General features: G+C 36.6%; 1 protein-coding gene across 21 annotated transcripts in view; it reads right to left on the reverse strand.

The window, feature by feature from the left end:
- The window catches only part of RBMS3 (RNA binding motif single stranded interacting protein 3), a 1,287,947-nt gene that overhangs the window by 13,137 nt on the left and 1,260,640 nt on the right, over positions 1-14,170 (reverse strand). For 14 of the 21 annotated variants that reach the window (XM_025461062.3, XM_035705246.2, XM_049099705.1 and 11 more), the window contains 2 exons: positions 3,975-4,055; positions 1,065-1,192 (listed from right to left, as the gene is read on the reverse strand). In XM_025461062.3, the coding sequence (XP_025316847.1) occupies positions 1,065-1,192; positions 3,975-4,055 (209 nt within the window). Of the gene's footprint in view, positions 1-1,060; positions 1,193-3,974; positions 4,056-14,170 lie in introns of those variants that run through there. The other 7 variants (XM_049099710.1, XM_049099709.1, XM_049099708.1 and 4 more) reach the window with 1 other exon arrangement.

The following is a 14,170-nucleotide window of genomic DNA, read 5'->3' on the forward strand; positions in this document are numbered from 1 at the left end:
TAAATCCTAAATAAGACTCCACATTGTTTTATATTTTACAGAACTCTTTTTCTTTTTTTTAAAGATTTTATTTATTCATTTATGAAAGACACAGAGAGAGAGAGGCAGAGACACAGGCAGAGGGAGTAGCAGGCTCCATGCAGGGAGCCTGACGTGGGACTTGATTGCGGGTCTCCAGGATCAGGCCCTGGGCTAAAGGCGGCGCTAAACCACTGAGCCACCTGGGCTGCCCTACAGCACCCTTTTTCATGAACTAGTTTACTGTGTGTTCAAGGCAACCTTGCAAAAGGAGTGTTTCTACCTCCATTCAAGAATGCAGGCTCACTGGGGCACCTGGGTGGCTCAGTCTGTTAAGCATCTGCCTTTAACTCAGGTCAGGATCTCAGGGTCCTGGGGTTGAGCCCCATGGGGCTCTCTGCTCAGCAGGGAGTCTGCTTCTCCCTCTGTGCTGTCTCTCTCTCAAATAAATAAATAAAATATTTAAAAAGTAAAGAATGCAGCCTCATTATCCAGTTTCAAATAGGAATATTGGAGTTTTCTCCAAAAATACATATGGTAGATTTTTTTTTTTTAATGCCTCCTTCTGTATTTAAGGCTTAGGTAAACTCTTATATTAACTCTGGGCTTGGCCATGTGACTTGCTTTGGCCTCTGGGGCAGTAGTAAATGCATCACAAACAGATTGAAGAGTGCTTCATTTGGGCTTCCTCTCTTGCTGTTCTCTGAATTCTGGGACTTCTATGTGAAAAAGCTGATGCAGGATCAGAAACACATGATCCATTTGCTTCCATCATTCAAGAACAAACAATTAACACCCAGAAGCAGAGTTGTAAAAATGACCATCAGCTGTCCCCAGGTGTCTGAGCAATTCTAGTCAAGACCACAGGAACCATCCACCTGAGGTCAGTTCAAATTGTCAACCCACATAATCATGAACTAAAAGAACACTTTGTCACTAAGTTTGGGATAGTCTGTACTGCAGCAAAAGCTAACAGATAGAACATGAGAGAATGGTGTCAAGATGGTTGATCCTGAGAGAAAGAGCTTAGCATAGCCCGAACTTACTTAGACTGTTGGTAAGAATATGCAGGTGCATGTTCGTTGGATGTGTCCACTGCTATCTGTTGCTGCTGACCACTGGTGTCCTGGGATGAAGGTGCCACTGTCTGGGGAGAGGTATCAGCAACAACACCCTAAGGAAGCAAATAAGAACACAAAAGCCTTACTGGCTTTAGCAAAGGGCCTTTTTCCAGATGGACTATAGGGGATAGCCCTTTTCTGTTTGGCTTGAGTAGAGTTGCACTCAGCCAAATGGAGCTACAGGAAGTACCCAAAAGAAAACCCCGGAGCATATCTGGATACAGGCTGAGGAATTCACTTCAATGTGTCACCAAGAGGCTTTGCCTTCAGAAACCCCCTACTGCAGTCAAATGGTGAGAAAATAATTTTCACCATGCTTAGAACTTTTAAACCATGGTTGCATATAGCCATCCTTAATAATAATTTCTTAATCAAAAACTCATGCAGGATTCCTATAAAAACTTGTATATTCAAACATTTCCCTGGGGTAGTCCACCGTGTCATGTCTCTTTGACTTGGCAAAACAATGGACTCTGACCTAAAAAAGGAAAAGAAAACAATACATAAAAGCTTGGAATTCCTTTAAAAGGCTAATGTTAGGTAGGTTTTCTCTTCAGCAATTTGATTTTGTTTCTTTTGTTTTCTACAGTATGAACTAGAATTCATTTTTAAGTTTCAGAAAACAAACATCCTTAATTTTGATTTGCTACTTTCCTCACCCTCTCATTTCTCATAGATGCCAACAAGGAGTTGGTCATCTTTAGGGATAGATGTTTGCTTCTAAGAAAGGCACAGGTGGTTTTATTTGGCAGGTTGGAGGCTTAGAGAGGGCATCTCTCTGAATAGATTCTCTTAGATTTATTCATAGCCTTGGACATCCGCAGTGATGTCAGGTTTCAAATGTTCTTGTTCAATTCTCTGTCCCTAACTTAAAGTCCCTTAAATTGTTCCTCAGAATCCAAAAATTCTCCCTATATTTACTTCAATCATTTTTTCCCTAATATAGTATTTGGTATTATGCATTTTTCTGAATGTCCCATCAGCATCTATTTGTGCTGATATTGATGAATTTTCAATGAGTGTTTTACATAGAAAAGTAGATTGGTGCTTTTTCTTTAAGCACACATGAAAGCAACATATAAAAATGTACTTCCATTTTTCTTAGTGAAAGACTTCGTCTTTTTTTGGTAATCTCTTGCCCAACATGAGACTCAAACTCTCAGCCCTGAGATCAAAAGTTGCATGCTCCACACTAAGCTCTCCAGGCACCCCGACCCAAAAGACTTTTTTTAAATTATAGACTTCTTCTTTAACTATAGTTAGAGTGTTTCCAATAAGTCATACTGTCAAATGTGTCCCATTATTTTATGGTCATCAAAATGCTCAGATTCGGTAGATACGCTTATCAATATGTTAGTGTAGACAGAGAAAAATGCAAGTATGTAGAGATCTATGCTGAAAGTGCCTAGAATATCTAGATTCATTAACTGATGATCTGGATGTTTTTGATGGTCAAATATAGCAACACACACACACAAAAACAAAAAAGCCCACATGTATTTTACTCATGTAGTCTTGAAATTCTGAAAAACCAATTAAAACTTGTTCAATACTGACATATTCTTTGGGGTCCACAGGTCTAGAGCACATAAAAGATTTAAAATTGGACCTCCTTGACTTCCTAAATTATGTGATGGTGTCCTCTTAAACTTCTATGTTTCCCAAACTTTGGTACTAGCAAATATCTGTCATATACAAATATCTGTGTCAGATCCAGTTTATTCTGTGAAGATTTCCCCAATCTCTGTAGCTCTAGAGATTGGGAAAGTCATGGTAGACTTCCATGTGGAGGGATGCCAGCATCCTACTTGCTGGCCAACTCCTGGAGGAGAAATAGCATGGACGCCAGAGGAGTCCCTCTTGATGGGAAGAACTGCACTGTGACCATAATGGCAAATGTTAACAGGAGAAGGGGAAGAGTGGCAAGAGACAATAATGGCTAGGATTAGACAGAAATATATATGTCTAAGTGTTTTACTGCTATCTATATAGCTCTATGCTCCCTTCTCTTCTATGTAGCTTGATGGCCCTGTCCAGTAAAATAATGTGTACAGGGGATGGATTCAGCCCATTTGGGAAGAGAGAAGGAAAGGAATAAAGCTTCCATTAAAGACAAGATCCTTGATACATATTAAGATATTAGGATCCTTAATCCTTGATACATATTAGAATCACCTGAGGTTGTTTTTTTCTTTTTTCCCCACCTGAGATCTTTTAAAAATCCTGATGTCCAGTCAATACTCCAGACAAATCAGAATCTGAGGACAGGACCCAGGCATAAATATTTTTTAAAGCTCTCTAAGTAATTGCAAAAAATAATAAACAGAAAAGTTTGAGAACCAGTACACTAGTGAGAGTATAGACTCCCAAGGGATCTTGTTAAAATGCAAATTCTGATTCAGTAAGTCTGGGTGGTATCTTAGAGTTTGCGTTTCTAACAAGCTCCCCAGTGATGCTGATGGTGATGCTCATCCAGGGACCACTCTTTTGAATAACAAGGCACTAGTAAACTCATTCAAATAGTTGCAATCTTTTATCCTGCCCTATTTATGAGTATTTGTGGTTAACATCTGATGGGGTAGTGATTTGGTCTCTTATCTTTAAGTATGAATATGAAAATGTTACTCCCCTCTTTCCTCATAGCAAATTAGTTTATTTCATGTGCAAAGCACAACATAGGCATGTTTGAATACTTTCATATAGTGAGCTCGCAATGTCAAATTTTAAAGCAGCACAAAACCACACGTAGGGATTGCTTGGGTTATGGGGGACCACAGTACATGTGGCTGAGATTTGTCAACCCTACCTCTTTCTATAAGACAGAGATAGACTTACTTCAATAGAAACAGCTGTCGGAGGCACAGGCGTGTACTGGGGAATGTAGGTCCCTTGCATAGGAGCGGCAGCAGTCATATACTAGAGAGAATCAAAGAAAAATGCAGGTGAACTTGAGATTGCAACCAGCAAGTAAAATACATATCACATGAAACTGTTTTAGATGTGTAGCCCACAGACAGTGCATTATTAGATTCTATTTCGAATCTAAAACGAGGCAGTTCCTATCAGCCAAGAATGACTTTTGCTTACTGATTCAGTACGAACAGCAGCTCATCTCCAAAGTATCAGGGCAGTATCATCCCCCTTTCCTCCTTTGGCTTTTTAACCATTCTATCTTAGGTCCCAACATGGCAGTTTCACATCTAAAATATACATTCCATAAGGGCAAGGGATGATGTCAAGTTTGTTTTTTTCTTCTCATTTTATTGCTAGCACTTATTACACAGTAGGCTGTCAACAAATCATTTGTTGAATGAATGAATCATCATGTTAGCAATAATTTCTTTGCTAACTAAAAAAAATAGAATAATGCAAGAGATACGTTTGTAGCAACATTCAGAATTGGCACATGTCCTCATTTTGTCACTTTTCTAACACTTTTTTAGGTGCAAAAGATATAGTATTACAGAGAATGACAAAGTCTCCTTTGTGCCCTTCCCCCCTTCCATGCTCATGTCACTGTCAGTATCTCCTTCTCAACTCCTTTAATTCTCCAAATTTTCTTCATCTGGATGGACAATGAAATGGTCAAACCATTTTTCACTAAGCTGTAGTATTCAGTAAAACACGCATTGGGAATAACCTGATTTTATGCATTGCAAAAAGGGAGCCCCGGGAAGATTACCTGCTCACCTACAGAAGCCAAATTCCATATATCCATGTCTAATACACATCTCCCCTACAAATGCAACATTGTACTCTTTGAGAATAGAATTTTCTATAGAATCAGCTATATTCCTGAGCTTCTAAACTTGACCAACATCACAGAACAACAGAACCAGAATCATCTACTGAAGACAAATTTCCTCCATTCATGAAAGTTAGAGAAATGATTTTGATGGAAAACTGCAAGCCTCTGCTACTTTATTCTTCAACATTTGCTGAGTTCAAATATGAATGCCTGAATCAATATGCAAAGCCTAAATTACTATGTTTTCTGTATCTCCGTACTTTGAGTGTGCAAGCAACTTAATGGTCCTGAATCAAGGGAAATATCTGAATGAAGATGAGCTCATCAGTTGTCTGTGTTGTTGTTCAGTATTCATGGAGAAGGATATTAATTAAGCAACTTTGGAATAAATGTATCTCTATCCTAAACTAAAAACTCTCTTACTGTATCTATTTGCTAAAAATAGAGATAGCCTTAATGGAACAACTTAAATCAAACAAACCAATATGTTGTCTGTGATCCACATGTAGCAACTAATAACTGTGTAACGCTAATTACAATTAAGTTTAATTCCTACCCATACAAAAATAACCTTGTAACTGGGACCAAAAGCAACTATTTGAAAGGCCTGTAAATATAACTAATTTAGGTTTGCACTTGAATATCACCAGAGATTTCTATGCCCTATTCTCTGTGCTCTCACAACATCCATCAATTTAAAAAATTTTTTCCATCAATTTTCTATTGAAATTATCCAGACTGTCATCTTCTTTTTTTTTTTAATTTATGATAGTCACACAGAAAGAGAGAGAGAGGCAGAGACACAGACAGAGGGAGAAGCAGGCTCCATGCACCGGGAGCCCGACGTGGGATTCGATCCCGGGTCTCCAGGATCGCGCCCTGGGCCAAAGGCAGGTGCTAAACCGCTGCGCCACCCAGGGATCCCCAGACTGTCATCTTCTAAAGACACAGGCCAAACTTTGCATGTCTCTGTATCTTCCAACACACCACATCACACCTGATAAATAATTGTTCAATGGCTGAAGAAAAAGTTACAAGAAAGCCTTCCATCTCCAGTTACAAATCTTACATGCCCTTGGCTGTTAATAATTCTGAGCTCATTGTAGGAATTAATTTCATGACCCCCATAATAGGTTTATACCTTTAAACATGTACTCTACCCTCCCTCAGTCTCCCTTTCCTTCCTTCCTTCCTTCCTTCCTTCCTTCCTTCCTTCCTTCCTTCCTTCCTTCCTTCCTTCCTTCTTTCTTTCCTTCCTTCTGGTAGCACTTCCTAGTTTTGCTTAGAACTAGTGCTTTAAGGAACATACATTGGAATCCTTCTTTAATCAAATCTCAAAAGTCTTAGTAAACTTGTAGCAGGGGAGAATATATTTTTGCCAACTATGAATTTATTTAAGCCCGGAGCTGATTCTATTAGGGCTCAGCTAGGTAGGATGGCTCACCCATTTTACAGATTGATAAACTAAGACCTTATGTAATGGGAATAAACTTCAGTTCTTCTGACTCATGATTGAGCACACTTTTCAGACTACTTCTTTATCTTTGAAATTAAGTAAGTCTTAGGACTTTCCTTTTGATTGTTCCCATCCAATATAGATGCCAGGTTTGTTTGTTGTTGTTGTTCTTATTGTTGTTAATAGGCTATAAAAAACTGATGATCCAATTAAGAAAGATGGAATGATATGTCTTTGGTTAATATTTTTATTGCCATTTAATTTCCATATTTTTTATTTTATTTTATACTCACAATACCTAATTTTCTTGCAGGAGGCCTATCCTATATACTTCATTTATTTTAAAATTTAATGTACTTTTATGCTACTCCACTAAACAGAACCAATAGAGATTTTATAGTATAAATGACATCAGCTCAGTTCAATGTGCTTTGTCTTTTAATGAAAAAAAAAATCTTTCTCATTGCTTTTTTTTTTTGTCGCGGAAAAGATAATAGACAGAACTTGAGAACATTGTTTGAAAATTAGGGATAGGCTTATTTTAAACAAATCAATACGGTGGAGCTTTATGCCCCATAAGACTATTATTTCTGTGTAAACTTTTGCAGTAAAACTCTGCAGTACTCGACACATATATTCTAGGGTGAAGCCTCAAGAAGTGACAGCTTTGTAAAATTTGGAGCAAATGCTTACAGGAAATGGCTCCAGCTATGTGTAAGATCAACTCCCAGCTTTAGGTAATTGGTGACAAATAACTCTGAACTTTCTCGGCAAGAACAGTTTTATTTCCTTAAGAGCACAGATAAACTACAGTCAGACTTAATAATCCAGGCTGCACAAACACTGTTTAGATCTGGATGCCTCAGAGACTTTCCTTTATTTTATCCAGCTAACAAATGACAAAAGACTAAGAGAATGCCCTGTGATATAAGAAACCTGCCCCTTTTAACTTGGTAAATCCTGGTGGATTACCTATTGAAAACATACCAAGAATGGATGTATATCTTTTAAGCTATTTTTTTTTATTGGTATGTCTCAAAGGTTAGAAAATATCTGCCACCATTCTTTCATGAGTACAAATTATTTTGTATTTTTGATACAGTGGCTAATGAGAACCACATTGCAACGAGATGATATGGATAAAATGGGTATGTCCGTACGATATTTTCTTGTTGGTAGCAGCCCAAATTTGAGACATGAATAGGGAAATTTTATGTTTTTGGTAAACAGCTTGATTATTTTACATATTCTAAAAGCACTGGATTTTCATATGTAAGTTTGAAGGAGACCTGAATAGCCATTTTCAAACCCACAGAATAAATTCCAGACTCCATCACTTGTTCCAAGAAGTCTAGACGCTGCATCACCAAGATAGTTACACAAAGAGAGAAAAAAAATGGTGAAATTGGAGACGGATTGTGTTTTTGCCTATTTAAGTTAGGACAAACTGTTTCTGTTACTGTGGAACCATTGATTATTTCCAAGGAAACAAACTCCACATTTTTAGTTCTGGATTTACTTTCTTTTCCCTCACCGAAGCAAAACAAATATGTTTTATGTATTTCCTGAGAGGAAACTTTCATTTAATAATTTGTAGAGCAAAGGAGTAGCAAAGAATTTCCTACATTTGAATTTTTGAAATTTCCTCAAATAATTTATCAAACTTGCTCATTTGGAGTTGTCACTATAGTGCATAGATTTTAAATAGGTGCTTCTAGTCCTTGCTATAAAATTCTTAAAGCTGTTTAACAAATTCCAGGAAGGGGAGTTGTCCAGGTACTATCAAACCTGGAAAGTCAACAGGGATACAGGAAAGCTGTAAAAATGCACCTCAGAGAGGAAGTAGAGCACAAGAAAGAAGCATCATGGGAAATGATGCTAACAGGATGCAGTGTGAATTACTTTCAAAGTCATCTACTGTAAAGTTCCTTCTAAAAAAGGAAGCATAAAGATATAGGGAAGAACCTGCCTGAACCTGCCTGGGTTGGGTGAGTGGCCGAGGGAAAGGCATGGTGTTACTTCAGGTAGAGGTACTTTGTGGTGTGTAGATTTGCCAAATTCTATCATCTCAGAGCTGGGAAGCATACCTGAATGGCAGGTTGGTATCATTTCACATGCTTGCTTGCTTTGACTAAGCAGTAATAACTGCCTAGAGTGAAATTCTAAGAATGCCTCTAAGTCTCCATGCTACTCAATGAATGACAGATCACCCATAGAGAGGAGGAAAGCTGGAGAGATTCTCCTGGAAAGGAAAGAATGTCCACTAGGCTGGACTCCTATATGGTCACCCATTGTACATTCTTCCTATATTCTTTCTGCTTCTGCCAATAGAATGTTGGAGAATGAAATGGGTCTCCATCCAGAATAATAGGAATGCACGCTTTCATAATGTTTTGTGTTAGTATTAATTTATAAAGTAGGTACTAACATAGAAATAACAAAGCAGACAGTTATGAAAGATGAAATAATTATCCCTGAAGAGTAGGTGGAGGTGAATACAGATAGTAGCATATATTTCATTTACCAGGAATAAACATACTCAAGGAGGAAGGATAGCCAGTGGATGGCTTGATAAAATGGAAGCCTAGAATTCTTAGGAGTATGTAATCTGTACTATCTCACCCAGTTCACCAGAATAGTACTAAACATAACCCACAGAGAGGTATGCATTAAATTATTAAACAAAAAATACACATTGTCAATACTGTATTCTGGGGTGGTACCATTTTTTGGCGGCACATAGCAAAGAGAGTAACAAGGAAGCATCTTGGAGGTTGTTCTCAGCTTGGAAATTTACAAAACCTCACCCCCCACCCCACCGCACAATGGGGAGAAGTAGTCATTCTCATATAATTACAGGCTAAGGAGGCCTTCAATCTTGCAGAGAAAGGAATTTTCCTGAATGTATTGGAAAAATCCAGGGCCTGTTAGGTTCAAGCTTGTGCATAGATCTCTGTGGCAGTAATAAAAACAAGATATAATACTATGGAAATGTAGCTGATTGAGAAACTGTGTCTAAAATTTGAACTTCAAACAATTCTATATAGGCGTTATGAATTCTTTCCACCTTCTCAATTTTTTCTAATATTTGCTTTATTTATTTTGATTGATTGATTTAAAAAAACAATTATTAGAATTAATAAGGGCATTTGGAAAGGTTGCTAGATATACTAAATAAAAAACTAGTTCTAAAAAAAACTAGTTCTATATATCAGCAGCAATTAAAAATGAATTTAAAATTATATTATGTAGATAGCATAAAGAAAATTGAATACCAAGAAATAACTTTGAGAAAAGGCATGAAAACTTCTATACTGAAAATTAGAAAGCGCTGATGATAGGAATTAAATAAGACCTAAATAAATGAGAAGATATATCACATACATAGATTAGAAGACTCAATATAGTTAAAATGTTAATTCTCCTAAAAAGAATTGATAAATTCAATGTAACTCCAGTTGAAATCCAAAAAGTAGAAGTCAACAAATTCACTTTAAAAAATTTTATAGAAAGGCGGGACACCTGGGTGGCTCAGTGGCTGAGCATCTACCTTTGGCTCAGGTTGTGATCTCTGGGTCCGGGGATTAAGTCCTGCCTCCGGCTCACCATAGGGAGCCTGCTTCTCCTTCTGCCTATGTCTGTGCTTCTCTGTCTGTCTCCCGTGAATAAAGAAATAAAATCTTCTTTAAAAAACTTATAAGAAAGGCAAAAGACCCAGAATATCCAAGAAACGTTTAGGGAAAAAAACAAAGTTAAAGGATGCATACTTTACTAGATATCAGATTTACTAAAAAGTCATGGTAATTAAGATATTATAGTATTGATTCAAGGATAGAAAGAGTGTCACCATAATTCACTGTAGGCAAGAATGATCATTTTAATAAATGATCCTGGATCAGCTGGATATCTCTACAGGAAAAATGATCCCTAATTCTTACTTCATACTACATACAGTATTAATTTGAGCTAGATCATAAATATAAACATGAAAGTTATTTTAATATAGTTTTTAAATAAAATAGGAGAAAGATTTCATGATATTGAGAATAGAAAAGATCTCTTAAACATGACTGAAAAAGAACTAATAATAAAAGCAAATATTGATAGTTGGGCTTCATTAAAACTATGAATCATTAATTATCAGAAAATAGAGAAAAGATATTTACAGTACACATATATCTGACAAAGCTTATACATCGAATGTGTATTTTTTTAAAAAATTCACAATCAATAAGAAAACTAAGCACCAAATTTTTTAAAATGAGTCTGAAAGAACTATTAATACAATAACTTAGATGAGTCTCCAGGGAATTATTATGAGAAAGAAAAAGAACTCCAAAAGATTATATACTGTGATTCCATATGTATAACATTTTTTATATGATAACATTTTAGAAATAGACAATTAGTGGTTGCCAAAGATTAGACATGGGGCTAGGGGACTAATATGCAGGTGTAGTTATAAAAGTGCAAAAAGAAGGATTCTTGTGATACTGATACTGTGTTCAATATTTTGACTGTGGTGGTGGCTAAAAAAGTTTTACAGGTAAAAATGGTATGGAAAATGCACACACAAATGAGTATAAGTAAAACTGGGGACATCTGAATGAAACTTGTAAATTGTATCAATGTCAATGTCCTGCTTGTGATATTTCAATATAGTTTTGTAAAATATTACCAATGGGGGAAATTGAGGCGATTGTACAAGGGATCTCTCTATATATTATTTCTTACAACCACATGTGAATCTTCAAAATTTCAATAGAAAGCTCAATAAAAACCAAAATAATGGGCAGCCTGGGTGGCTCTGTGGTTTAGCGCCGCCTTCAGCCCAGGGCCTGATCCTGGAGACCCAGGATCGAGTCCCAACGTCCGGCTCCCTGTATGGAGCCTGCCTCTCCCTCTGCCTGTGTCTCTGCCTCGCTCTCATGAATAAATAAAAAAATATTTAAAAACAACAACAAAAATTATATATATAATTATACAGATATGAATAATTATATATTATATTATATTTATAATTATTATATATAATTATATAATTAGATATAATTTTGTTTATATATACATATATATACACACACACACACACACACATAGTCACTCAGGCACTTTAGGAAAAAGAACTTCTAAATTCTAAATGGCCTGTAGGCATATGAATACATAATTTCTTCAATCACTGATCATCAGGAAAATGCAAGTTAAAAATATTATAACACTATACCCTTACCAGCATGGCAAAAATGAAAAAGACTGACAATACCAAGTGTTGGAGAGAATGTAGACAACTAGAACTCTCATACATTGCTAGTAGGGGTATAAATTGGTATATCCATTTTGTAAAACTGTTTGGCATAACATTTATAGAATCTATGAATAAGCGACCCCACTGCTAGGTATGTGCACAACAGAAATTCCTTCAAAGGTACACCAAGAGATATGTGTCAAATATTTACAGCAGCATTATTTACAGTGGTTCCAAGCTAGAAATAACCTAAATGTCCATCAACAGTAGAATTAGTATATTGTAATATATTTATATTGTATAATATAAACAATGAAAAAAAGAACCATTGCTCTACAAATATGGATGAATGTCACAGATATGTAATGTTGAATTTTTAAAAAGGCCAACATACAATGCTTCATACTGTAGGATTCTATTTACCTGAAGTTCAAAAACAATCAAAACAAATCTATGTTAATAGAGGTCATGGTTGTGGGTACTTCTTTGGAGATAATAAAAGGGCAGGGACACAAAAGAGCTTTCTGTAATAACAGGACCTTTTATATCTTGATCTAGATGGTAGATACATGAGTATCCACCATTTTACACTTTCTAAAACTTACTGAGCTATAAGCTTATGAATTATGTATTCTTCTGTACATACCTTAATTCTATAAAGAAGTTACCAGTAAAGAACAAAGGACCAACAGAGAAAAGGAAAGGTGGACATTAGAGGGGAGCAGGGACAGCTTATCCATTTAAACAGATTAAATTGAATGGATTCAGATGTATGTTTGGGAGATTTGTAGGGTACCTCAGTTCTTTTGTCACTGTTTCTATTTCTGCGGCAAGATGTGAGGGGCAAGCAAGAGGTGGTAGGTTTTGGAGACGGTATGACATGGTTGTCTTGGAGAGTGAGAGTGAATGGATCAGGGAAATGCAGTAAGATTTATGGGCAGTGCTGAGGGTCCATTTAAGTTATGTGCCTCATAAAATTAATGTCAAACTCAGCAGCACTGGTGGCATGCTTTACTCTTGCCACATTCGGTTATTTGAAGGAAAGGAGCAGACCGAAAATTGGATGCAAGCAGGATCAAAGTTCTACCAGGAGAGGATGATGGAGGAAGAGTGAGCAAGGGAGATGGGGACTCATGAAAGGGAGTGACTGCAGTGTTCTACTATAAGATCTAAGCTAGCATGGATGTGAGCAGATGAAGGAGAAAACTCATACTGACAAAGTGGCAGGCAATAAGCAGGTAGGCAGGCTTACTGATGTCATAGAATTATTGCAATAAAGATTGTTAAAGTGGTTGTTGAAGGAAGGAGGTGGTAGTCAGAGAATGGCTGGTTTGAAATTGAGCTAATATTCAAAACTGAGATTTGGAGTTAGCACAGTGATTGCTAATAACCAATTCTAAGATAGGGTAGAAAAAAGATCAGCAGAAGTGGGGAACTCAGTAAATGAGAGGTCAAGGTGATCTATTATGAAATTGCAAGAATAGACAGATATTCTTAATTCACTTATTAGCAACATTCAATATGATTTTACTGAGCCCCTCTTATGTGCCAAGTTTTAAGTGAGCATATATTATAGTGTTGAAACATGGATTGGGCAATAGGACCTGACAGAACTTAGAAGAAATAGATTTTGCTACTAGCCCATTGGGTGTCCTGGATACTTTATTCATGTTTCTGATCTTATGTATATAAAGCTATTTAATTTTATCTATTATTCATTTGTGCCAATCTCACATTCACCACAGTACCCAGAAACACAGAGGCTGATTCAATCCTAGCAAGTCGATCTTTTGTATTGTTACTACTTTCTTCTGCTAGTCTTGCCATTTTGCATTTGAATTTACTGTGTATGCCTTCCTTGTTGTTTAACATTCTCTGCTGTTCTTGCATATTAGTATGGCTTATTGATAGTAAAGAATTAGAAGTCTCCGTAAAGTGGAGACCTTTCTCAAATGACAAAGACTCCTGAGGTCAAATCATTTATTTAAATCAATCTCTAAATTTGAAAGTATCAAGAAATCACTTAACAAATGATCTGACTGTCCTACTATCTAGGTAGTTCTTCATAAATGTATGAGAACCCATAGCTGAACTAATGCCCTCAGCTTCTTCAGATTCATTTAATCTTTTCCTAAGGAAACCAGGTTTTTATATTTTTTAAATATTTAATTTTTAAAAAATTTTGGAAATGAAAATGAAATGAAATGGAAATGAAAACTGAAGGATTTTGTCAAGAAGCTAGACAAGTCAAGAAGTCTCCAGTGGAAACTCTGTTGTTTTCTGTTTAAGTCTGTGACTAAAGCATTAATTTGAGCTAAGTAAAGAAGACACTTCAGCTGAAGGAAGGGAACTGATCCAAGGTGCCACACACACTGTAAATTCCATTTGCAGGCAAAACATTTCCTCTCAACCATCTCAGGCCCACACATTGTGAATGCCAGTCATCCTAGTGGACCAGAGCAGACACAACAAGAGGAAATGTTGAGGGTGACCCACAATATCCTTTGAAAGAATCCAGTCTCTACAAGAGTCAACAAGAGTCATGTTCTTTTTTGATGTGTTTGTTTTTTAGTGAAGAGACC

The sequence above is a fragment of the Canis lupus genome, chromosome 23 (genome assembly GCF_003254725.2).
Source record: "Canis lupus dingo isolate Sandy chromosome 23, ASM325472v2, whole genome shotgun sequence".
NCBI lineage: Eukaryota > Metazoa > Chordata > Mammalia > Carnivora > Canidae > Canis > Canis lupus.